The 22,858-nt window shown below is 47.6% G+C and overlaps 1 protein-coding gene and 1 long non-coding RNA gene across 22 annotated transcripts in view; one reads left to right on the plus strand and one right to left on the minus strand.

Moving 5' to 3' along the window:
• Positions 1–22,858, minus strand: part of PDZD2 (PDZ domain containing 2) — a 471,153-nt gene that overhangs the window by 4,462 nt on the left and 443,833 nt on the right. For all 21 annotated transcript variants that reach the window (XM_078365629.1, XM_035291726.3, XM_035291725.3 and 18 more), the window contains 5 exons: positions 14,616–18,657; positions 13,347–13,464; positions 8,674–8,775; positions 7,107–7,392; positions 4,578–4,712 (listed from right to left, as the gene is read on the minus strand). In XM_078365629.1, the coding sequence (XP_078221755.1) occupies positions 4,578–4,712; positions 7,107–7,392; positions 8,674–8,775; positions 13,347–13,464; positions 14,616–18,657 (4,683 nt within the window). The remainder of the gene's footprint in view (positions 1–4,577; positions 4,713–7,106; positions 7,393–8,673; positions 8,776–13,346; positions 13,465–14,615; positions 18,658–22,858) is intronic.
• LOC144581480 (uncharacterized) lies at positions 85–3,786 on the plus strand. The gene is made up of 2 exons (XR_013532349.1): positions 85–207; positions 1,765–3,786. It is a non-coding gene; the product is annotated as an uncharacterized LOC144581480 (long non-coding RNA).

A 22,858-nucleotide genomic window follows, 5' to 3' on the forward strand; every position in this document is an offset into this window, starting at 1 on the left:
ACTGGGTTTTGGTCTCAAATCTGTAACTTTAGGCAAGGTACAAATCTCGCTAAACTTCAGTTTTCTCATCTGCAAAATGATGATTTCGGTCTTGTTATCTTACTAGGCTATTAGAAGGACTGAAAGAGATGAAGCAGAGGAACCCGCTTAGGACAGGCGTCCTCAACCCCTGGGCCACTGACTGGTAGCAGGAGGGCTGCATAGCAGGTGAGCAGTGGATGAGGGAGTGAAGTTTCCTCTGTATTTACAGCCTGTCTCCATCGCTCACATTACCACCTGAGCTCTGCCTCCTGTCAGATCAGCAGCGGTATTAGATTCTCATGTAAGCGTGAACCCTGTTGTGAGCTGCGCATGCAAGGGATCTAGGTTGCATTTTCCTTATGAGAATCTAATGCCTGATGATCTGTCACTGTCTCCCGCCACCCCCAGGTGGGATGTCTAGTTGCAGGAAAACAAGTTCAGGGCCCCCACGGATTCTACATGATGGTGATTTGTATAATTATTTCATTATATATTACAATGTAATAATAAAGTACACAAATGTGATGTGCCAGAATCATCCCCTAACTATCCCCTGCCTGACCCCTCACCATGGAAAAATTGTCTTCCACAAAACCAGTCCCTGGTGCCAGAAAGGTCCTTTAGGAAACATTCAGTGTTGTACAAAGCAAAGGGTTGCCAGCATTTGGACTTTTTACACAACAGAGAGAGAAATTCTCTCGTTTAAACCACTGTTATTTTGGATTTCCTATTACACGAGGCCAAACTGAATCTTAACAGATTTGAGCCGGATATGTCCCTCCATTTACTCATGGATTTTTTTAAAATGTCCTTTAGAAAGCTTTTATGCTTTTTCCCAAAAAGGTCTTGCATAACTTTTGTTTAACATATTCTTAGGTTCCTTATGCTTATGATGAATTGGTGTCACACAGTGCAGAATCTGCATTTGGCTTTTTTTTGCTCAACACTGTTTTGAGCTGGTTCCAGTTCATATATATATATATATATATATGAGAGAGAGAGAGATGTAATTTACTTTTTCAACTGCTATTTAGCTTTCCTTTTTATGAGTATATTTTATTCAGCTACAGATAGAAATTTAAATTGTTTCTTAGCTTCCATTTTCATAAGCACTGCTAAAATTTTCCTTAGAAAATTTTGCATAAGAAAAAAACTTGCATAAGAAAAAAAATTAATGCTTTCCTTTCTCCACATCCTTGCCAACACATCATAGTATGAGATTTTTTATTTTTGGCCAACTTGATACATTAAAAAATGATTTCTAATATATATATATATATATGTATATATTTTTTGAGACAGAGTCTCGCTCTGTCAGCTGGAGTACAGTGGCCTGATCTTGGCTCACTGCAGCCTCCACCTCCTGGGTTCAAGTGATTCTCCTGCCTCAGCCTCCCAAGTAGCTGGGATTACAGGTGTGTGACACCACGCCTGGCTCATTTTTCTATTTTTAGTAGAGACGAGGTTCACCATGTTTGTCATGCTGGTCTCAAACTCCTGACCTCATGACCTGCCTGCCTCAGCCTCCCAAAGTGCTGGGATTACAGGCGTGAGCCACCTCACCCAGCATATTTATACTTTTCATTTGATACATTTAAGTTTGATCATCTTCCTGTGTTTCTTGGCCACCTACGTTTTAACTTCTGTCAATTTTGTATTGTTTTCTTTACCCAAATTTTCTTTTGTATTTTTCTTACTGAATTATATAGTTCTTTACATATTCTGCTTTTTTTTTTTTTTTAGACAAAAATCTCCCTCTGTCACTCAGGCTGGAGTGCTGTGGCACAATCATGGCTCATGGCAGCCTCGACTTCCTGGCTCAAGCAATTCTTCCACCTCGGCCTACTGAGTAGTTGGGACTATAGGTGCGTCCCACAACACCTGGGTAATTTCTATATTTTTTATAGAGATGGAGTCTTGCCATGTGGCCCAGACTAGTCTTGAACTCCTGGGCTCAAGTGAGCTGCCCACCTTGGTCCCCAAAGTGCTGGGACTATAGGTATGAGTCACAGTGCCCTGCCTATTCTGGATATCAACCCTTTGTTGATTAAATATACTGCAAGTACCTTCTAATAACTTATTTTTATATTTGCTTATACATTTTGCCATATAACAAATATTTCACATATATATATTTTTTAGACATAAGTCTTCTGTCCCCCAGGCTGGAGTGCAGTGGTATGATCTTGGCTCACTGCAACCTCTGTCTTCTGGGTTCAAGTGATTCTTCTGCCTCAGCCTCCTGAGTAGCTGGGATTACAGGTATGCGCCACAATGCCCAGCTAATTTTTACATTTTTAGTAGAAACGGGTTTCACCATGTTGGCTAGGCTGGTCTTGAACTCCTGACCTCAGGTGATCTGCCCACCTTGGCCTCCCAAAGTGCTGGCATGAAATCCCTGATTCATGAGTCACTGCGCCTGGCTGTATTTTTTTGAGGCAGAGTCTTACTCTGTCACCAGGCTGTAGTGCAGTGGCGTGATCTCAGCTCACTGCAACCTCTGACTCCCTGGTTCAAGCTATTCTCCTGCCTCAGCCTCCTGAGTAGCTAGTATTACAGGCACGCACCACCACGCCCGGCTAATTTTTGTATTTTTAGTAGAGACAGAGTTTCACCATGTTGGCCAGGACAGTCTCAATCTCGACCTCGTGATTTGCCTGGCTAACAAGGCTTGGGGTTTTTTTTTTTTTTTAAATAAATTCAGACTGTTTTGCCCTTGATGAGTTTTTCAGTCTGCATAGTCCTGTCACTTTTTCACTTCTGGAAAAGTCTTAGTCATGACTTCTTCAAATATTTCCTCATCCTATTTTTCCCTTCTGGAACTCTCTCATTACCTTGTTATCATCTTTATTTCCCTACACTGTATCTTTTAATAGTTTCTTCTGTTCTGTTTTTACAAATTCTGTCTTCACATGGATTTAGTCTCCTTTTTACTATTCATTAATTTAAAAATATATTTAACTCCATTTTCACTAATGAGGGGGTGTGTGCATTTAGTTTTTCCTTTTAAAGAGGCAGGGCCTTGCTCTGCTATTCAGGGTGGTACTGAACTAGTGGGGCTTCAGTGATCCAAGGAGCTGAGACTGTAGGCATGCACTACCCCACCCAGCTTGCTTTATTTTGTTTTTAAACGTATCTGAATACCCTCTTGGTCTTGTTTGATGGGTAACATTCCTGCCTCCATCGTGAATGGGCCATCTTGTTTGTTAGATCTGCTGGCAGCAGATGTTGCCCTGTACCCTTAGTCTAAGAGCCTTCTCTTGCGAGGGCTTTTACAGTCGAATTGCCAGGTGCTTGCCTGAGCCTGGTTCTCCTCCTGCTGCTGTTCTGTCAACTTGGTGAGTCTGAGGTTTTCTCTTTACACTGCCCTGGTACTATTGGTTCACACATCACACATAACAGAGACCTGACTCCAGATTTATGCCTGTCTTCTGCTTGCCCCAGGGGCGGGGAGCAGCAGAAGTCCTGGCTGCCACTCAAGTAAAGCAGACCTGTGGTGATCACAGTTCACTGGCAAAAGAGCGAGTCCCAGGCCTCCGCATCTGGCTACCGTGGGTGCTCAGCCCCTGCTCCTGGGTGGGCGTGAAGCCCCAGCCTCCAGCGCAGAGTTCTTTCTCATCCTCTGCTTCCTCTGCACCCCAAGGATGCAGCCTGCTGACCAGAGAGGCTTCATTTCCACTTTTCATCCATAAAGTTTTTTTTTTTTTTTTTCTATTAACACTGCATGTCAAGAGTGGAGAGAGGCTTTGGGATTACTATGCAATTGTAGAAATGTCTCAAGGTCATTAACTAACTAGTTGGTCTTTTAAAGAAACAATCCTTAGCCAAGAAGAATTAACCTTGTTACTTGCTGACCTACTTATTCTGTTACATTCTGTAACTAAATGGTTTCTGATCTATCTACAAGTATAATTACCTATATTGTCCATACAATTATACTTTTAAATATTATTAGTACAATGATATGAGTTGTTAATCTAAGATTTTGAAAAACTGCCCAAGACCAAAAAATGAATTATCCAAGTTGACGGAGAGATGTGTATTTACCAAGCATTTCAATAATACCTCCCATCTTGCTTTTTTCCCCACAAAGGCTATGCTTGGACTAATTACTTCCTTGCAGTCTAGCATTTACAAGTTTAGTGTTTTAAGTCAATGAGATTTTGGCCATTACTCAGTACTCCTGACTGGGAAGTCTAATGGTGTTACTTAGTGTGGTGTGTTCACATGAGACAGGGATCAGAGGCTCTGGCACCAGACTGCCTGCACTGTAGCCTGGTTCGCACTTACAGCTGTGTGACCTACATGGCTCGGTTTCCCCTTTTGTAAAATGCGGATAATGATGGCACCCACCCGATAAGTGTTGCCATGTGGATGGCATGAGTTAATACGTGTCAATACAGAATAAACCTTATATGTCACAAAGCATTAAAAACAGTTCAGATTTTTAAAAACAAATTTGATTTCTAAATGGAAGGCGTGGACTTTTTTTCACCGAGACATCCACGGAAAGATGACGGGTAACAGAAGGCTGACTGAGTTTTCTAGGACGTTACCTTTGTACACTCTTTTAATGACCAAGGGCCCGTCTCCCGTCACAGAGGATTTTCCCCCATCCAGACTCAGTCCCAGCCCAGCCGAGGTCTTCAGCACTTCCACACACACGGCATCATGTACAGCCATGCTTCTCCCTGCAGCGGCAGCATGTGTCAAGACAAAAATGACAGGTTGTTCATCATGCCACCTGTCCCAGTCTCCCCGGAGGCATTGCCTGAAGCCCCATGTACTCCTGGCACCCTCGAGTCCCATCTACCTTGAGGTGTTTCCAACAGTATTTGAGCCCAACTGCTGGCCTCCCGACTTTGGAGCTGGCCTCCTGGCTGTGTTACTGCTGTGCTTGCATCCTTTGTTCTGTGTGTTTTCTGCAAGCACTGGTGAGGGCTTTTATGCCCAAGCAGAAAACCCCGGAAGGCAAAGTGTTCTTGTTAAGCCTCCACACTGGCAGTGCACTTCTCAGTGAGGACTGAAGTCACACCTGGGGACTCCAAATTTGATTTCCTGCCAACCCTGGCAGCAGAACATCACTCTCTGGTATCAAAACTTGGCAGCACCAACGTGCCCAGCCTCATGTGAGACTGTTAGAATGGACCCCAAAGCCCCCAGGAACCCACAGAGCTTCCTGCCTCCCTGGCTCCTGCCACTCCTGCTCCTGCAAAGGGAAACCCTGCCCCAGGCTATGGCTCTCTTCACAGACACACTCGCTGCCTCCACTGGCATCTTGCTGCACAGTGGGGAGATGTGTTTCCATGGTGATGCCTGCTGTGTGTGAAGGTGGGCTGGGTTTGAATCAGGATTGTAAACTTGCTTGTACTTCCCTCCCTCGCCTGCCGTATCAGCCAAGGACGTCAGAGCTGACTGCAAAGGCACACTTAGTTGACTGGGATGCAGACGAAGGACCACATGTGTTCACTACGGCTGAGGCCAAGCTAGCATTGTCGTCTTTGGACATAAAAACCAGTCCATTGTCGTGGTTTAAAGAAAGCCACTCCACAGGGTCTGAAGGACATTTACTAATGCTGGGAGCAGCATGCTTTTTCAACAGGAAAATGGGTCCACTGCAGTGGCTCGACTCTGGCTGCATACTGGAGTCACCTGGGATCGTGAAAAGGTGCCTGGCTCCCACCACTCAGCATTTCCGATTTAATTGAGCTGGGGAATTTCCTGGGCATCAAGGCTTTGAAAGCGCTCCAGCGTCTCTACTGTGCAGCCTACTGCCATGCCCTTAGTTGGACGCTGTCAGTGTCTGGTGAGGAATGACTGCTAGGCCCAGGTAGACCTGGCTTAGGAAGACTGAAGAACAGGAATCGGAGCGAAGTGAAGCCTCCAGGCGCTCAGCATTTCATAGCTCTGCAGGGTCTGCTTCGAGGCCAGAGGCTCTGAAGTTGCTGCAGAAATACTGAGTGACTATAAATGACAGAGGACCATCCAGTTCTGAGTTTAGGAGGCTTCAAAACTGGCAGCTGTGAGGATTAAGTGCCAAGTGGTTTCCTTTGACAATTTCCTAGGATACCACTGAAAATCCACCAAGCAGTTGAGACAGTTCCAGGGGAAAGGCAAGCTTGACAAGGTCTGATGACCAAGGTGTTTCCCTGTAGTGGGGACAGCATCAGCCCTCTGGAAGAGGGAACATGAAATGACACAGACTGGGGCATGACTGCGGACGCATCTGGACGAGAGCGTTCCTCATTTGTTCTATTAAATCAGAGCCATTTTCAGCAAGGACTATAAACAGCTCAGGCCACAAGGAAGCCAAGCTATAGAAAGGAATCCAGCTACCCCCGACTTTATGAGAGAGAGATGTGGAGAAAGAACAAAAGGCCCTTCCCTAAAGGCAATGCCTGACCCATGTGCTCTGCTTTGCCCTCTCAAGACATTACCCCTGAAGGTCAAAGTGAACGGAGTACCACGTCTGCGGTACGTAACGGCATTACACGGCCCGCACTGCAGAAACAGACGCTGCACGTGGTCTGGGGCTCTGAGTCTGCATGGGACGTAGAAAAACCTGTTTCTAAACCTCTTCCAGTAAGTCTCTGTTTTCAGACACAAAATACTCTTGCCCTCATTTCCTTCTGTTCTTCTAAACCAGGAAAGAATACAACCTTGCTGTTTCCCAAGGACAAATCTTGGTTCTGGAATTTCTCCCTCAACACTGATTCATTCCCCCATCACAATAGTTTCCTGCTTTTCTTACCAGTCCTAACGAGAGGGTGTGAATAGGAAACAGATTCTGTCTTAGGACCCTTAGGGAAACTGCTAAGCAGTCATTTGAAATCTTCCACAGTCTAGCTTCTTAGGGAAACTGCTAAGCAGTCATTTGAAATCTTTCACAGTCTCTAGCTTGAACTACTGGGGGATTTTTCTAATTTATAACCCTGCTTTTGCAAGAGGCATCCAAACACATTAGACTTCGCTACATTTAATTTTTCGAGTCTAGAATTTAGCCGTAATTTTCCGTCATGTTCAAGCAGAACCTCCTCTTTCCGCAGTAGCTCACACCCTGCGGGTTGTTGAAATGATTATCTTACCAACACCAGGCTCCAGGGGGATGGTCTTTCTGGACAGCAAACCCTTCCCATTGGCTGTGGGAGGCTCCTGCCGGGCAGAGGCCTGCCGGGCAGAGGGCCTAGGCTGATCTGTCCCTTTCTTGATGACCACGAGGGCATCTTTGTGCAGCTGAGCCTGGTGCAGAAGCTTCAGGACATTCCCGTGGGCCAAGCCAGCCAATGAGGCGCCGTTGACTGACAGAAGGAAATCCCCTCGGTTCATAGTCCCTTCCTGAGAAGCTGCCCCCTGAGAAAACACCCTGTGGACCTGGGACGAGGAAAGGAAAAGGGAACAAAAGCCAGATCCACTTATGATTTCCAGTAAAATCGAGAAAGTAACTAATTGCATATCTGTAGTAAAGGAACTTTTTTTTTTTTCCGAGATGGAGTCTCACTCTGTCACCCAGGCTGGAGTGCAGTGGTACAATCTCAGCTCACTAGAACCTCCACCTCCCAGGTTCAAGTGATTCTCCTGCCTCAGCCTCCCAAGTAGCTGGGGTTACAGGCAAGCGCCACCACACCCAGCTGATTTTTGTATTGTTAGTAGAGATGGAGTTTCACCATGTGCCAGGCTGGTCTCGAACTCCTGACCTCAAGTGATCCACCGGCCTCGGCCTCCCAAGATGCTGGGAATACAGGTGTGAGCCACTGTGCCCAGCCTTGTAGTAAAGGAACTTTCTAAGGACAAGTTTTCTAAATCATACACACACCTGCTTTATAAAAAAAATTCAATGTGGGGGATGGATCACAAATATCAATGCCAGTGGCTGCACACATTTTTTTAAAAATCAACTTCTCATTAGTGTCTGACATGTGTCTGGCATCCAGGAGGCAATGGGAATAGAAGATGAACGAGGCCTGGGCTTGTGCAGTGAAGGGGACCCTCTAGATGGTCCCGGAGGCTTCTGAATGCTGAGTGACTGTTTTTGAGAAAGGGGTAACTGTATAAGCAAACACCAGTCTGGCCAGTTGATTCTCATTTTTTTAACTGCTTAAAATATTTAGGCAAATGATAAGGAGATAGCGAATTGTGTTTCTAGGTATTCGAAATGGCCTATACATCATGTCAGCTCTGTGTTAAAAATGTTGGCCGGGCACAGTGGCTCATGCCCACAATCCCAGCACTTTGTGAGGCTGAGCAGGTGAATCATCTGAGGTTGGGAGTTCAAGGCCAGCCTGACCAACACAGTGAAACCCCATCTGTACTAAAAATACAAAAATTAGCTGGGCATGGGGGCACATGCTTGTAATCCCAGCTACTCAGGAGGCTGAGGCAGGAGAATTGCTTGAACCTGGGAGGCGTAGGCTGCAGTAAGCCGAGATCATGCCATTGCACTCCAGCCTGGGCAACAAGAGCAAAACCTTGTCTCAAAAAAAACAAAAAAACAAAAAAAAAAAACCCGTCTTTGTGAACGAAAACCTTACATGTTACGTCTCTCACTTTTCCCTTTTTATGTTGGTAGCAGGGAATGAAACCACCCAGCAATCTCTGAACCTGATCACATTCTGAGGCTGCTTAAGGAGGGATTTTCCCGAGAGTCTCACTTACCGTGACTGATTTTGGCTCCACATCTGTCCCTCCTGCCACACTGAATCCCAGACCTGAGCCTTCTTTTTTATTCAAGACTATGAAGCAAACATCTTCTTTATTCTAGTGAAAACAAACAAAAATTATCCTTTGAGCTGGAGCTGCATAAAGTTAATAAGAAAAACAAAAACATATCTCCTTGTGCCAAGAGTAAGGAAGCTCTGATGTAAACCCTCTTGGAAGCAGTTTTCACTGCGGACCCTCAAGACTCTTCGGCTCTCAGCCAGGCGTGGTGGTTGATGCCTGTAATCTCAACACTCTGGGAAGCGAAGGTGCGCAGATCTCTTGAGCCCAGGAGTTGGAGACCAACCTGGGGAATGTGGCAAATCCCTGTCTCTACCAAAAATACAAAAATGAGCCAGGTGTGGTGGTGCACACCTATAGTCCCAGCTACTCAGGAGGTTGAGGTGGGAGGATCACCTGAGCCTGGGAGGTCACAGCTGCAGTGAGCCATGATCACACCACTGCACTTAAGCCTGGGCAACAGAGTGAGTGAAACCTTGTTCCCCCCCCCCCCCCAAAAAAAAGGTTCTTCAGCCCTCACGGCCCTGTCTTGCCCATCAAGCCGCATCCTGTCTAGATGGTACTTACATGGCAAATTCTGAGGGCCCACCTTGTAGCTGTAGAGCAGTGGGGAAGGTAGACAGGAACCAGGATGGGGGCAGGGGACAACTGAGAACTCCCGAGTCTTCAAGCCATTTGAGGCACCAGACTGCATCTTCCCAAATATGATCACAGCACAGAATTTAATCATGACGGGGATCCTTTATTTTTTACTCTACAATTCTTCACGTCTACAGTTTAGCTACGCCAGTCCCAGCAACAGCAGAAAGATAAGCGTCAGTGCAAAGAGGCAGGATAAGAGCACATCGAGGCCATGTTTTCTACATCTCCCTACCCACGTTCAGGTCATTGGATTTCAGGTGCAATTAATTAACTGACATCATAAAATAGAAAGTATAGCTGGGTGCAGTGGCTCACACCTGTAATCCCAGCACTTTGAGAGGCAGAGGTGGGCGGATCACCTGAGGTCAGGAGTAGAGACCAGCCTGGCGAAGGTGGCAAAAACCTGTCTCTACTAAAAAATACAAAAATTAACTGGGCATGGTGGCGGGCACCTGTAATCCCAGCTACTTGGGAGGCTGAGGTCCGAGAATTGCTAGAACCTGGCAGGCAGAAGTTGCTCTGAGTGGAGATCACACCACTGCACTCCAGCCTGAGTGATGGAGTGAGACTGTGTCTTTAAAAAACCCCAAAGTTCATTCAAACCAAAACCTAGAATGTCCTGCAGAACTTTTGGGGGAGTTGGGAGGTTGACTTCATGAGCACCTTCAACCATAAATGTGCTCACACATGGATGGACAGGGAGAAAGATGCTAAGCTTTCCAAACAAAAATGGGAATACTGGGCCCAGTAAGTGGTCTTTGTCCAGCTTCTGGGAGGTAAGGCTGATGCTGAAAATAGAAACACTTCTCAGATTATTATTATTTTTTTTTTGAGACAGTCTCGCACTGTTGCCCAGGCAGGAGTGCAACGGCACAATGTTGGTTCACTGCAACCTCCACCTCCCAGGTTCACATGATTCTCCTGCCTCAGCCTCCCGAGTAGATGGAATTACAGGCACACACCACCACACCCAGATAATTTTTTGTATTTTTAGTAGAGACGGTGTTTCACCATGTTGGCCAGACTCTCGAACTCCTGACCTCATGATCAGCCCGCCTTGGCCTTCCAAAGTGCTGGGGTTACTTACAGTCGTGAGCCACCACACCCAGCCCACTTCTCAGGTATTAAATGTCTTACTGGAGCAAAGAGACAATATTTGAAAATGAGACCCTCCTGCATTCCAGGACAAGTTAAATCACAAAATTTTCAATATATTCACATTGTTTGCAGTGGTATTTAAAGACACAGATATGCTAGAAGCTGACTGTCAGGCCAAATTTTGCCTCTGAGAGCCTCAGTGTGGTCTCAGGGCGGCCAGATCAATCATCAGGAGCTCTCCAAGGTTTGGGTGAGTTGAAGTTAGGAGACCAGGGTTTGTTTTCAATCTCTCTAATCTCTAATCTCTCACAGCATGGCCAAGGCCACAGAAAATAGTTTTGTGCAGTTCTATTCTTAGTACCTGCAAACCATACTCCTTGGGAAAAGCAAGGCAGGAAACTTCTAGATCAAAGACAGCAGAGTTAGCCCTGCTCACCGCTCCTCTGAAGACAGTGAGTAAATAAAGGGAAAAGAACGCCGGGTTCTGATGAAAGTAGGAACGATCTTCAAACCAAACCACAACCTCTGCCTCGTGGTGAACGTGACGGGGAGGTGAGGGAGGCCCCAGAATGTGCCCCCAAGGGCACACTCGGCATGCCATCCATACTGCCTTAAGGTCCCTGAAGATGTACATCTCGCTCGTGGTTGGACAGTCTGGTTTTCTCCTGTGACATTTCACCTCACACTGTAAAATATCTGGAGCAAAGGGGGCCTGGCAAAGTGTGACCCCACCTGTGCCCCCTTGACTGGCGGTCTCAGAGAGAGATTTCACATGTGAAACCCCTTCCTTGTCGTTATAACAAGTGGGAGGAGGAAGGGAGACGAGGGGCTATCCTCTTTTACTGAAATCGAAAGTGCTTAGCATCTTAAGGCATTTTGTTTTTCTTCTAGAGAGAGGGTCTTGCTCTGTCACCCTGGCAGGAGTGCGGTGGTGCGATCATAGCTCACTGAACCTCAAACTACTGGGCCCAATGATTCTTCTGCATCAGACTGCCACGAGGCTAGGACTAAAGGCATATGCCACCACACCTGGCTACATTTTTAATCTTTTTTGTTGTTGTTGTTGTTGACACAGGGGTCTCACTGTGTTGACGAGGCTGGTCTCAAACTCCTGGCCTCAAATGATCCTCCTGTCGAGGTATTTTTTAACTGCACAGACCCAAACCAGTGGCTGAGAATCAGAAGAGAGTGGAAGCTGAAGGGACTGGTCTCCTCTACTCCAACCTCTCTCCTTACCTCCTGGCCAACTCCTTACTAGGTGTCAAGGCTGGTCATTGGCTGAGAAACCGCACAGCCCCTCTGGGTAATAGTTCAATTTCTGGAACAGCGTCCTTAGATGACTTAATGACCCAGGTATACTACCCCTAAAGAAACGTTGTTCAGATTTTTCTAAACAGAAAAAATTCATTTATTAAGGTTCAAATCGCATTATAGCCCCAAGAAATGAATCTTCAGATTAGTATCTTAGATGTGAACCTGTGGTTTCTTCTGTCAGTGTTTACTGTCATAACTGATTTACTGAAAGATTTTATTTATAATTCCTTGTACTCCAGGGTTTGGATGCTCTTCTACAGGTGATCTTTGAACAAGACAGGCTGTAACTGCACTGGTCCACTCACACTGGGGGTTTCTTCTGCCTCTGTCATCCTTAAGACAGCAAGACCAACCCCTCCCTCCTTCTCAGCCTACTCAATATGAAGACGACGAGGATGAAGCCCTTTATCATGAGCCATTTCCGCTTAATGAATAGTAGATATACTCTCTTATACTTTTTTTCAATTAAAAATCATTATCTCATGTTTTTTTTTAATTTAAAAAAATCACTCCTGGCTAACTTTTTTAACTTAATCTTTGTGTGTGTGTGTGTGTGTGTGTGTGTGTGCAGTTCTGTTTTTTTTTTTTTCAATTAAAAAAAAATCACCTGACTGTGAAGATAAATTACTGAAGGGAGCCTGCCGCCCAGGCTGGAGTACAGTGTTGCAATCTCAGATCGCAGCAACCTCCACCTCCCAAGTTCAAGCAATCCTCTTGCCTCAACCTCCTGAGTAGCTGGGACTACAGGCACCCACCACCATGACCAGCTACTCTTTGTATTTTTAGTAAAGACAGAGTTTCACCATCTTGGCCAGGCTGGTTTTGAACTCCTGACCTCAAGTGATCAATCTGCCTGCCTCAGCCTCCCAAAGTTCTGAGATCACAGGTGTGAGCCAATGTGCCTGGCCTCTTAGGATTTTCTTAATAACATATTATCTCTAACTTACGTTGTTGTAAGAAGACAGTATATGATATATATAACCGACAAGCTTGTGTTAATTGACTATGTTATCAGTAAGGCTTCCAGTCAACAGTAGGTTGTTAGTAGTTAACTTATGTAGGGAGTTAAAACTTATATGTGGATTTTCGACTGCAAGAAGGTCAGTGCCCCTACCCTCAAGTTATTTCAGCAAAAGGGCAGGACTACACCGATGTATCTCTTCTCTCACCAGCAGGGGGCTCCCTTGACTAGTTTATGTCCACAGTTAGGTGGACAGAGGTACTTGAGGTCATTCTGCGATATTTCCGAGATGCCTAGCTCTGCTTTGTGGACTCTCTGTGAACAAACTCCAAACAGAGAAGTAGGAGTGGGGAGAATGGTAACTAGTTGCTACTGGGGGATTAAAACAGCAGTGACACCCATCTGGCACCTGGACATTCAAGATAAAGCCTAGCTTCTGAAGCTGCCTAGCAGCACGTGAGGCCCAAGTCAGACTGAGCTGTGAAACTCGAAAACCAAAGCAGTCCTCCCTCTCCAGGACCTGGGGTGGGGGGCAGACACCTGGGCACTCACGTGGCCGCAGTTCATGTTCCAGAGTTTTCTGTGTTTCACTCACCTCTGATTGTGCTTTCGCTTCCTGAATGAGAGTTAGGATGGTAGACTTCGACCCCACTGACGATAAAACAGACTGTAACCTTTGCTGGTCCCCCGCAGAGACCAGAAGTTGATCCAAACTAAATAACATAAACATATTTAAAGAACACTAAAGAAAAAAGCAATTTCTTCATTTTGTAAGGATGCATTTAAAATTATCTTACTCGATTGCAGGTATTTTCTGATCATCATACTCTCTTTTGGTCACAACTTCCAAACTAATGGAAGAATAAATCCTGAGTGCTGAACAGGAATGTCATTCACTGCCAATGGGAAGGGGAATGGCTATGAATTCAGAGATCCCCCAAGAAGTTGTGGGACCCATGCCGGAGCTTAATTGGACACTTCTGACATATTTAAAAATATCCAATACATAGGTTCAAGTGAAATATTTTATTTTTTATTTTTATTGTTTTTGAGATGGAGCCTCTGTTGCCCAGGCTGGAGTGCAATGGTGCGATCTCAGCTCACTGCAACAGCCATCTCGCGGGTTCAAGCAATTCTCCTGCCTCAGCCTCCTGAGTAGCTGGGATAACAGGCACCTTCCACCACATCCAGCCAATTTTTGTATTTTCAGTAGAGACAGGGTCTCACCATGTTGGCCGGGCTGGTCTCGAACTCCTCACCTCAAGTGATCTGCCCACCTCAGCCTCCCAAAGTGCTGGGATTACAGGTGTGAGCCACCATGCCTGGCCTCAAGTGAAATATTTTAAAATATGTTAGAAATTCTCCATTTCAACTCCAGCCACCTGCAGAGTCCCAAAGTACCCCCTGCACCGCACTCTGTCTCCCCCCGCACCGCTCTTAATGTTGCTTTTGCTTAAATGCCATGTCCTTTAGCAGCCTCTCCACAGAGCAATGCTTTGGTAAACACGTTTCCCTGCAGGGACTTTTACTGTTCCAGTAGTGAGACTAAAAACCAGGGGCTAAAATGCAGTGTGGGATCCCGGATCCTGGAACAGAAAAAGGATATTAGCAGAATTTATTCAGCAAAATCTGAAGGAAGAAGCCTGTAGTTTAGCGAATGGTATTATTCTGTTAAAAGTAAGAAATTAACATTAATTTCTTACTTTTGACCCATGGACCGTGGTATGAGAGATGTGAACGTTAGGAAGAGTGGGTAAGAAGAAAGGGGGAACTCTGCATTATCTCTGTGACTTTTCTGTAAATATAAAACGATACCAAAATGAAACAAGTTTATCTGAGATTAAAGTTAGGGACAGATACTTACTTAACTGACCAGCTTTTCCTACAAGGCAGATCCTGGGCAGTTTCGCCCACATCACTGGCTGAACTGGGTGTCTCAGAAACACTGGTTTTAGGGCCACTTCCTCCTGGACAGGCCCTGTTCCCGCCCTTCTCCGGACCTGAAACGCCTCCAGCAGGGGAGCTCGGCGACCTCTTGGGGATGATCTCCAGCTCAGTTTTGAAGAGCATGGTGTTTGGGCCTGCCGAGTAATCCTCGCTGCAGAGCTTGTCAAGGTCAGGCATGCTCAAGGCTCTCAGCTCCTGGAGCTTGGAGCGGGACACCAGCGAGGGCTGCACATGACGCACCGAGGATTTGTTCCTCTTAACAGGAGAGGCCGGGGTCATCGCTGGGGTGGGGATTCCCAAAGGACCGAGTGATTTCCTAAGGTCCGAATCAGAGCCCTTACGACTGGTCTCTGGCGGGTTCTGCCGGGAGATGGTCAGTGTCATGCTCGAGGGAGACTTGGCCATCTGGGGGAGGAGGGCACCAGCTTCACTTTGGCTTTCGCTGCAGGAACTCAAGCTGCGTCTCAACAACCTCACAGCGGCATCACCTGGGTGGCCTGGGCTCCCTGAAACAATGCTGCCAGAAGACCGCCTCCCAATGGGAGGCTTGGAGCTCACCGACAAAAACGGGGAAGCCCCAGACTTGGCTACCGGCCTGTCAGCATTGGCCAGGTTCTCGAAAGACTTGATCCGCTGCTTCACAGAGAAAAATGAGGTAGATTCGTGGAGCCAGTTCTGCTCATAGCAGTAGTGTCTTCTGGTGACTTTGATTTTGTCTGTGACTAGGCGGCTCGTCTCCTGGACTGAAATGAGATCCCCTTCATCTGTGGCTGGAAGATTCCTCGATGATTCCAGCAGTGGCTTGACACTATATACGCCCTGTCCGCTAGCCAAGCCAGGAGGACCTGCCCTGGATGCCTTTGCCTCGGGACCACTGCTTGTCGCAGGGACCTGGCTGTCCCGAGGAGAGCGACCCAGGCTGTGTGGGGAGTGACCCTCCCGCCCAAAATGGCTTGAGAACTGGGCTGGCATGGAGTAGGTCCGGGTCGCTGGCCTTGGGGTGAAGTAGGGATGGTCCTTCCCCGAGGGACCCCCTGGAATGCCGTTTCTGGTCACCCCTAGGGAGTCCAGACTTGACTTTCCCTGTGAGGAATCTGCCTTTCTAACGGGCAGTTGAGGGGAGGAGGAGGAGGATGCCAGTTTGGCCATGCTGAATGATCCTGGCATTTCCTGCTCCACCTGGGAGGCATGAGACGGGACTGCGGACAGATGACTTGTGGACGATTCCATGACCGGGTGACATAGGCTGATTTCACTCTTCTTCTGATAGTTGCCCTGGACCAAGCACCCTCCCCATCTGTCACTTTCAGCTGACTTGTTACCACATGCAGTCCTTGGCACTGTTTCAGCAGAAATCTCCACAATTTTCAGCTGGTTTGTTATTTCAAGGCAGTCACTGGCCATGATGCTGCCTCCTTTTTCACCTGTCAGCCTGGGTTGGGCTATGCCTGCTGCCGAATCCACATGGCTGGTCAGGCACTGCTCGCTCTGTCTGTTCCCTGCCACGGACACACCGTTCCTGGATGCCGCGGGACTCACCAGCCCAGAGTCAGCCCGGGGCGCTTTGCCCTCCACTCCACACTTAGGAGACTTAGGCGTGGCTGGGCTACCTCTGTCAGGCTCAGAGAGGACAGCCACGTGGAACCTGCTCCACATGCCTTGCTCGGGAAGAGCCTTGGGGGAGGTCAGGGGCGAGACGAATGTCCTGATGCTTGAGTCAGACACCGAGGGCTTCAGTGACCCGGAGGTGGCAAGGGGCGGTTTGCTCTCCAGCACACCCTGGGGGGATCTGGTGGGGGCTGTGGGGTTTCTGTCGGGCTCCTCATGCTCGGCTACGTGGAGCCGCTGTGATACCACCTTAGAGAGTGTTTTGTGGGAGGTCTGGGGTGAGATCAAGGGTTTCCTGTGGTCCATCCCCCCGGCCTTCACAGCATTTGCACCAGGAGCCTCGTAGCTGACTTTGGCCTTGCCCTTGAGGCTGAGCCTCTTCAGCTTTGGACCATACTTTGGCTTCTGACCGTTGGTCAGAATCACTTCTGCTGGACTCTTCTTAGACAGGTCCTTATTTTCCAGATTTGTTTTGGGTGGCGGAGGGCTATGAGGCACAGCAACACCCTTTTTTTGGCTTGAACTCGCCATCTGAATCTTGGAGTGAGGGCTTCCGGCAGGCATCAGGGAGTGCTCCTTCTCAGTTTTGCTCTGCAAATGGGTGCCTTGGTTATGTTTATTTATTTCTTTAAACCAGGCCATGATGGGCCTCCTGGTGATCACTTTTGGTTTCTGTAGCAAGTCATCCAGGTTTTGACTTTCAGAGATGTGTAGGTTTTCCAACACAGATTCTCCATTCTTAGGGACATCCACACTTAAGGACAGATTTGCAGCTACAGTAAGGTTTGTTTCGTATTTATCCAGCGTTTGGTCATCTAGCACGTCATGTTCCAAACCATTTACCATGTGAGGGGAGCGGAGAATGATGGGTGGGCTGTGAAAATGCCTGGCCACTTTAGAAGGCTCACTCTTTTCCATGGCTGAGCTAGCGCTGGTGGCTTCTGCGGTTTCTTCTGCACACAAAGGCCTGTGGTTCTGGGAGGTGCTTAAGTCTGCCTTAGTTTCAAGCTCCTGAGAGCTCATATCCAAGAGTGAAGACAGCTGGGAAGAGTTTGGGCCTGGATTGCATGAGCCTGGCAGGCCAGCGGCCTCCTCACAGGGACCAGCCACTGATCCACTCTGAGTGCCATATTTTAATGGCAGAACTTTGGCCGGGCCAGGACAGACGGCAGCCTGGGTGGGAAGATGAGCAGGACTTGAGGGTGGATTGGGGCAGCCATTTGTGGAACAAATTTCAATCTGCTCCTCCTCTGACTCCAAAGGATCTTCCTTGTGCAAAGACCCCTGGGAACGAGGAGGGGACCAGCTGTCCCTGGTGGAAGCTCGTGGGGCTTCAGTGAGTGACTCAGGTTCAGAAGATGAATCCTCAGCATCGCCATACATGGATGACAGAGATGGCTCCGTGCTGTCGCCCAGGCCTGATAGGGAGGTGCTGTCTTCATGAAAACTGCTAAAATTTCTAGAGTAGTTGCTCAGGAAATTTTTGTTCACAGTAAAATGTTTGTCGGGATTAATGGAATCTAAAACCGAAGGCTGGGAGGTCCACTGTGGGTGAGAGGGGGCACCAGCAGCCCAGGTTCTCCTTGGGGAGGAGGTCTGGCCCCCCAGGACTGGTTCAACACAGCGGGAGCTCCCACTTCCAGCCCCGGCTGCTGGGCGGCCTTGAGTGCTGCCCTCCTGACAGCTACTGTCCTCCATCTGGGAAGACGGAGACTTCACTGCAGAAGCATCCAGCTCCTTAATGAAGCTGTCAATGTCTGTCACAGGGCTCTCTCTACTCCCCGCTGGGCAGCAGTGTCCTGAGACACTGCCACATGCTCCTTTGGTGTTGTCAGTGGATGGCAGCAGGGAGAGGCTGGTTTGCGGTGCCCTTGAGGACACAGAATCTGTTCCCTCCAGCAGGGAAGGCTCCCAGGAGCTCTCAGGTACATGGGTTCCTGTTATTTCCAAAGCCTTGCTGTGGTTCCCTGGAACTTCCTGTCTTTGCTCCTGGTATGCGAGGCAGTCTCGTGGCAGGATGGCACCAGCTGGTGTTGCTCCCTCTGCCCCAGACCCCACTCCCCTCAAGGCAGCTGCCCTCATGATATTGAGAGGTGTGCTGGCTTCTGATGCTGATCGGGTCTTGCTGCAGTCAGTGGGAGCTGCTGCCTTCTCACCCGGGGAGTGGCTGCCCTCATGGGGGAGCCTGACTGGAGACCTGGCCTTGTACTCGGAGACCCTGGGCAATGCAGGCTGGCTGGGGGTCTCGGGCCGACTGACTTGCCCTGTGTCTACAGAGATCTTGCCGGGGTCAGGATGAGTGGTCCCCTTCTTCCCTGGGGAAGGGATGAGGTCTGAGGAGCTGTCCAGTCCTGTGTAGAGAATTAAACAGAAGGTTCACAAGAGAGGTTTTGTAGAGGAGCTAAAAGGAAAAATATGAGAAAGCAGCCTCTCAATTGTTAAAAACTGGAAACTATCTCAAATATTTTCTTCTTTTTCAGAAAGCCAGGCATGGGGTGGCTCACGCCTGTAATCCCAGCACTTTGGGAGGCTGAGGTGGGCAGATCACTTGAGGTCAGGAGTTTGAAACCAGCCTGGCTAACATGGTGAAACACTGCCACCACTAAAAAAAAAAAAAAAAAATTAGCCGGGCACGGTGATGGGTGCCTATAATCCCAGCTACTCAGGAGGCTGAAGCAGGGGAATTGCTTGAACCCAGGAGGTGGAGGTTGCAGTGAGCCAAGATTGCCCCACTGTACTCTAGCCTGGCAAAAAGAGAGAAACTCTGTCTCAAAAAAAAAAAAAAAAGGCATTCTGTAGCCTAAATGGAGGCCCTCCTTGTCTTTCTCGTTTTGTCTCTAAAATCATGGAGTACTCACATCTAAAAGAAACACCCTGCTTTAGACGCTCTAAGAGACGTCAGACTAGCCGGCAGAAGAAACGTTTGCATCTGCCCATTTTTCTCTCTTTTGGTTATTTCTATGATGGCGGACACCAGAGATCCCTCACTTGGGTCTCTCTACGCCATTGAGCCTCTGATGGCAAAGCTGCAGACGTGGGCTGTTGTTCCAGCTGGTTTCCTCCACTTCTGTATGGATGCCGCAGGGCCCTCATGGCTCTCTCAGTCCCAGCATCTGGCCTATCGTGTGGACTGGGGGATGTGAATGATGAACTTCAGCGTAAGACAGTCTAAGTGCTGAACTCGAGAGGCTTCCTTTTTAGTGCAGGGATGAGGCTAACTGGGGAAAACACACAGAATACAAAAGCCAGGATACAGGTTTACATGGAGCTTTGGCTGTCTTGATCGATTCAGAGGAGTGGGAGAAGCCAGATTATCCTGGGAAGCTTTGACAGAGGAGGTAGGCGCTTGAGTGGGGTTCACAAGGGAGTTTGGCCAGAGAGTGAGGAGGAGGAAGGTGAGGATGACTCCATCTCAAAAAAAAAAAAAAAGGCAATAGAATGAAAAGCAGAGAAGCAGGAAAGAGCATGAAATCTTGGGAGGTGGCAGGGCAAGGGTTGTGTGCCAGTAGACAGTGGGAAGTCATGCAAAAGGTGGGTTCCAATAGCCACTCACTCCTGAAAGTGCCTTTTCGTAAGGCCCTGCATAGTCTTGGGCTAATCTTCCACCTTAGACACACAGCATCTCCAACAGGGAAAAAATCTGGCATCAAAAAGAACAAAGCTATTTTTCTAGGAACTATGGGTCTGAGGTTGGAGTGAAAAATGAGGTTCCATGAAAGCTCATAGTTTGAGAAGTCAAACCCATTCTACCCCAAATATTATGTTTCTTTCACGTCTCTCACATTAAATCATCTTAGCTGATTTTTTTTTTACGTCCCGAAGTTGCTATGTGAATAATTAAAAACTAATTATTAGGACTCAGCACTGTGCTAAGAGATTTTCCAATAATTAAGGAACTACCACTATGCTGAGTTTTGCATACGTTTAATTTTCCTCCTGACACTGAGGTAAGTCCCGTGACCATCCGCATCGGAAGGATGAGGACATAGGAACAGCGTGGTTAAGCAGTGTGTCCAAGGTCACAGAGTTCACAGGTGGCAGGGCCAGCGGTCACCCCAGGAAGCCAGCTCCACAGCAAATGCTTCTGCCTAAACCCTGACTTTCTGGCCTCTGGGTGGAGAGCCCTTGGCAATAACAAGGTTGGATCATCGAGACCCCCCCATGGAAACCGTACTAGCTTTCCAGCCCACTGTGGAAGGCCAGGGGCCTGCCAAGACTCAAACCGACGTGCTCTTTCCTTCTCTGCTCAACCTTTTTTGAACTCCCCCTTAAGCATAATGGTCCTGCTTCTGCTGATACCAAATATGAGCGGTGGCGGGGGGCTGGGGGCAGTAGCAATGACACAAAAGGAGGGGATTTAAAGTCTGTTTTTAAATTTTGTATTCAGGCCGAGGGCGGTGGCTCATGCCTATAAGCAGGCGGATCACTTGAGGTCAGGAGTTCAAAACCAGCCTGGCCAACATGGTGAAATCCCATCTCTACTAAAAACACAAAATTAGCTTGGTGTAGTGGTGCACGCCTGTAATCCCAGCTGCTTGGGAGGCTGAGGCAGGAGAATTGCCTCAACCTGGGAGGCAGAGGTTGCAGTGAGCTGAGATTGAGCCACTGCACTCCAGCCTGGTGACAGAGGGAGACTCCATCTTAAACAAACAAATAAATAAAATTCATATTTGTTCACTGAATAAACCTGAACAGGCAATTCATGTTAGCAATTCGACTTTATTGCAAAGTCTGTAACTTAAAACACCTTTATTTGAGGGAGATGAGGTCACACTGAGGCACCCCATGGTTGTCACCTTTCAAAACCACCTTTCCTCTAGAAACACCTTCGAAACGCCCAGTCATAGGAGGTAAGTTGACTCTGTCATGGCACATCTGTGGGCTGGAAGGCCCAGCAGCCTCTCCACATGATGCTGGGTGTGGAAGGGGCTGCAGGACTGCTGTGTGGTTTCCTAGAGCAGGCTATGGGTGTGCTGACACCAGCATTGCCAATGCAAGGGACAGCCTGCTACGGCAGGCACATGGGCTGAGCAGCAGTCTCGCTGACCCCAGCAGGCTGCTCAAATATTATTTTCTGTGGATGTGTGAGTTTAAAAAGGTTGTTAGGTACTGGTGACTACCAACCACAGTCTTTTTCCTTTTTTTTTTTTTTTTGGTAAAAAGATTAAAAAACCCACAGGACTGATATATTTATTCTACACACTCATATATATGCAAGACTCAAATAATACAGGCCAGAATGTTAATACAAGTTTTCTCTTGGGCTTAGGTGATTTTTATGCCATCTTTCAAAACTTTCTCACTTATAGTTTCTTACATTTCTATAACGAACGTGTATCCCTTTCATAAGAGAGTGAAACATTTAGTGACAAACAAGGGCCCTGGATTCCCCACAGTGCTTCAGTCTCTCACAACAGCTTTGACAGCTTTTCCAACAGCTCCCACCTCCTCTCGTCCTGGTTTCCAACAGCCACCCTTTAACAGACAGTCAGCTGCTGCCAGGAAGCTGAACAGGCTGTAAAAATCAGACCTCACAGTCAACACGTCTTGGTCGGCCATTTGTTCCTGTGTAAACAGCAAGTTGATTTGTATTCCTTTCTAAAACTTTGTTTTTTTTTGAGACGGAGTTTCGCTCTTGTTACCCAGGCTGGAGTGCAATGGCGCGATCTCGGCTCACCGCAACCGCCGCCTCCTGGGTTCAGGCAATTCTCCTGCCTCAACCTCCTGAGTAGCTGGGATTACAGGCACGCGCCACCATGCCCAGCTAATTTTTGTATTTTTAGTAGAGACAGGATTTTACCAGGTTGGCTAGGATGATCTTGAGCTCCTGACCTCAGGTGATCCACCTGCCTCGGCCTTCCAAAGTGCTGGGATTATAGGCGTGAGCCACCGCGCCTGGCACATGTACCACATTTTCTGTCATTGATGAAACTCACAGTATTGACAAAACCTGGCCTACCTAGAATAAGAAACTCCTCAGTGTCAAGAAAGAAAAGAATTTTCCGCATGAAGTTGCAAATAGGAAATGTTGGTCTTAGTGAACAAAAACCAACCCTGTGCTATCCCTCTTCCATTCCAAAGCAAATCTGGATTCCAAGAAAACTCCCAGGGGCCCATTATGTAGAACAAGCACTCTTCAAATGTATGAAGATGCTGGCCTCAAATGAAGCCTTACTTTGAAAGGTGACACTGAAGACTGCCTCAATGTAACTTCATCTTTCTCAAATAAAACCCTTTTTAACGCACTTTGCAGTAAAGTCAACTTGCTAACCAAAAAAACCTTGTGTTTGTTCAGCAAGTGAACCTGAACCCAAAAGACAAGCCAGAAACCCCAGTAACAGCCTCATCACTGACCGAGGAACAAAGAGCCTTGGATCGCAGAACAAAGACATCAGGGGCCTGTATTTTTTCTGTGAACCGCCGTCCAGATATGGGGTAGATATTCTGGGGTTTCACCTTTTTATTTTTTGGGACAGCCCTATCAAGTGAGGCTACCTTGATTTCTCTGTAGTGCCATAGTTTGCTGACCAATCAGAAGGCAGGCGCTGTGAC

Source organism: Callithrix jacchus, chromosome 2 (genome assembly GCF_049354715.1).
Source record: "Callithrix jacchus isolate 240 chromosome 2, calJac240_pri, whole genome shotgun sequence".
NCBI classification, from domain to species: Eukaryota; Metazoa; Chordata; class Mammalia; order Primates; family Cebidae; genus Callithrix; species Callithrix jacchus.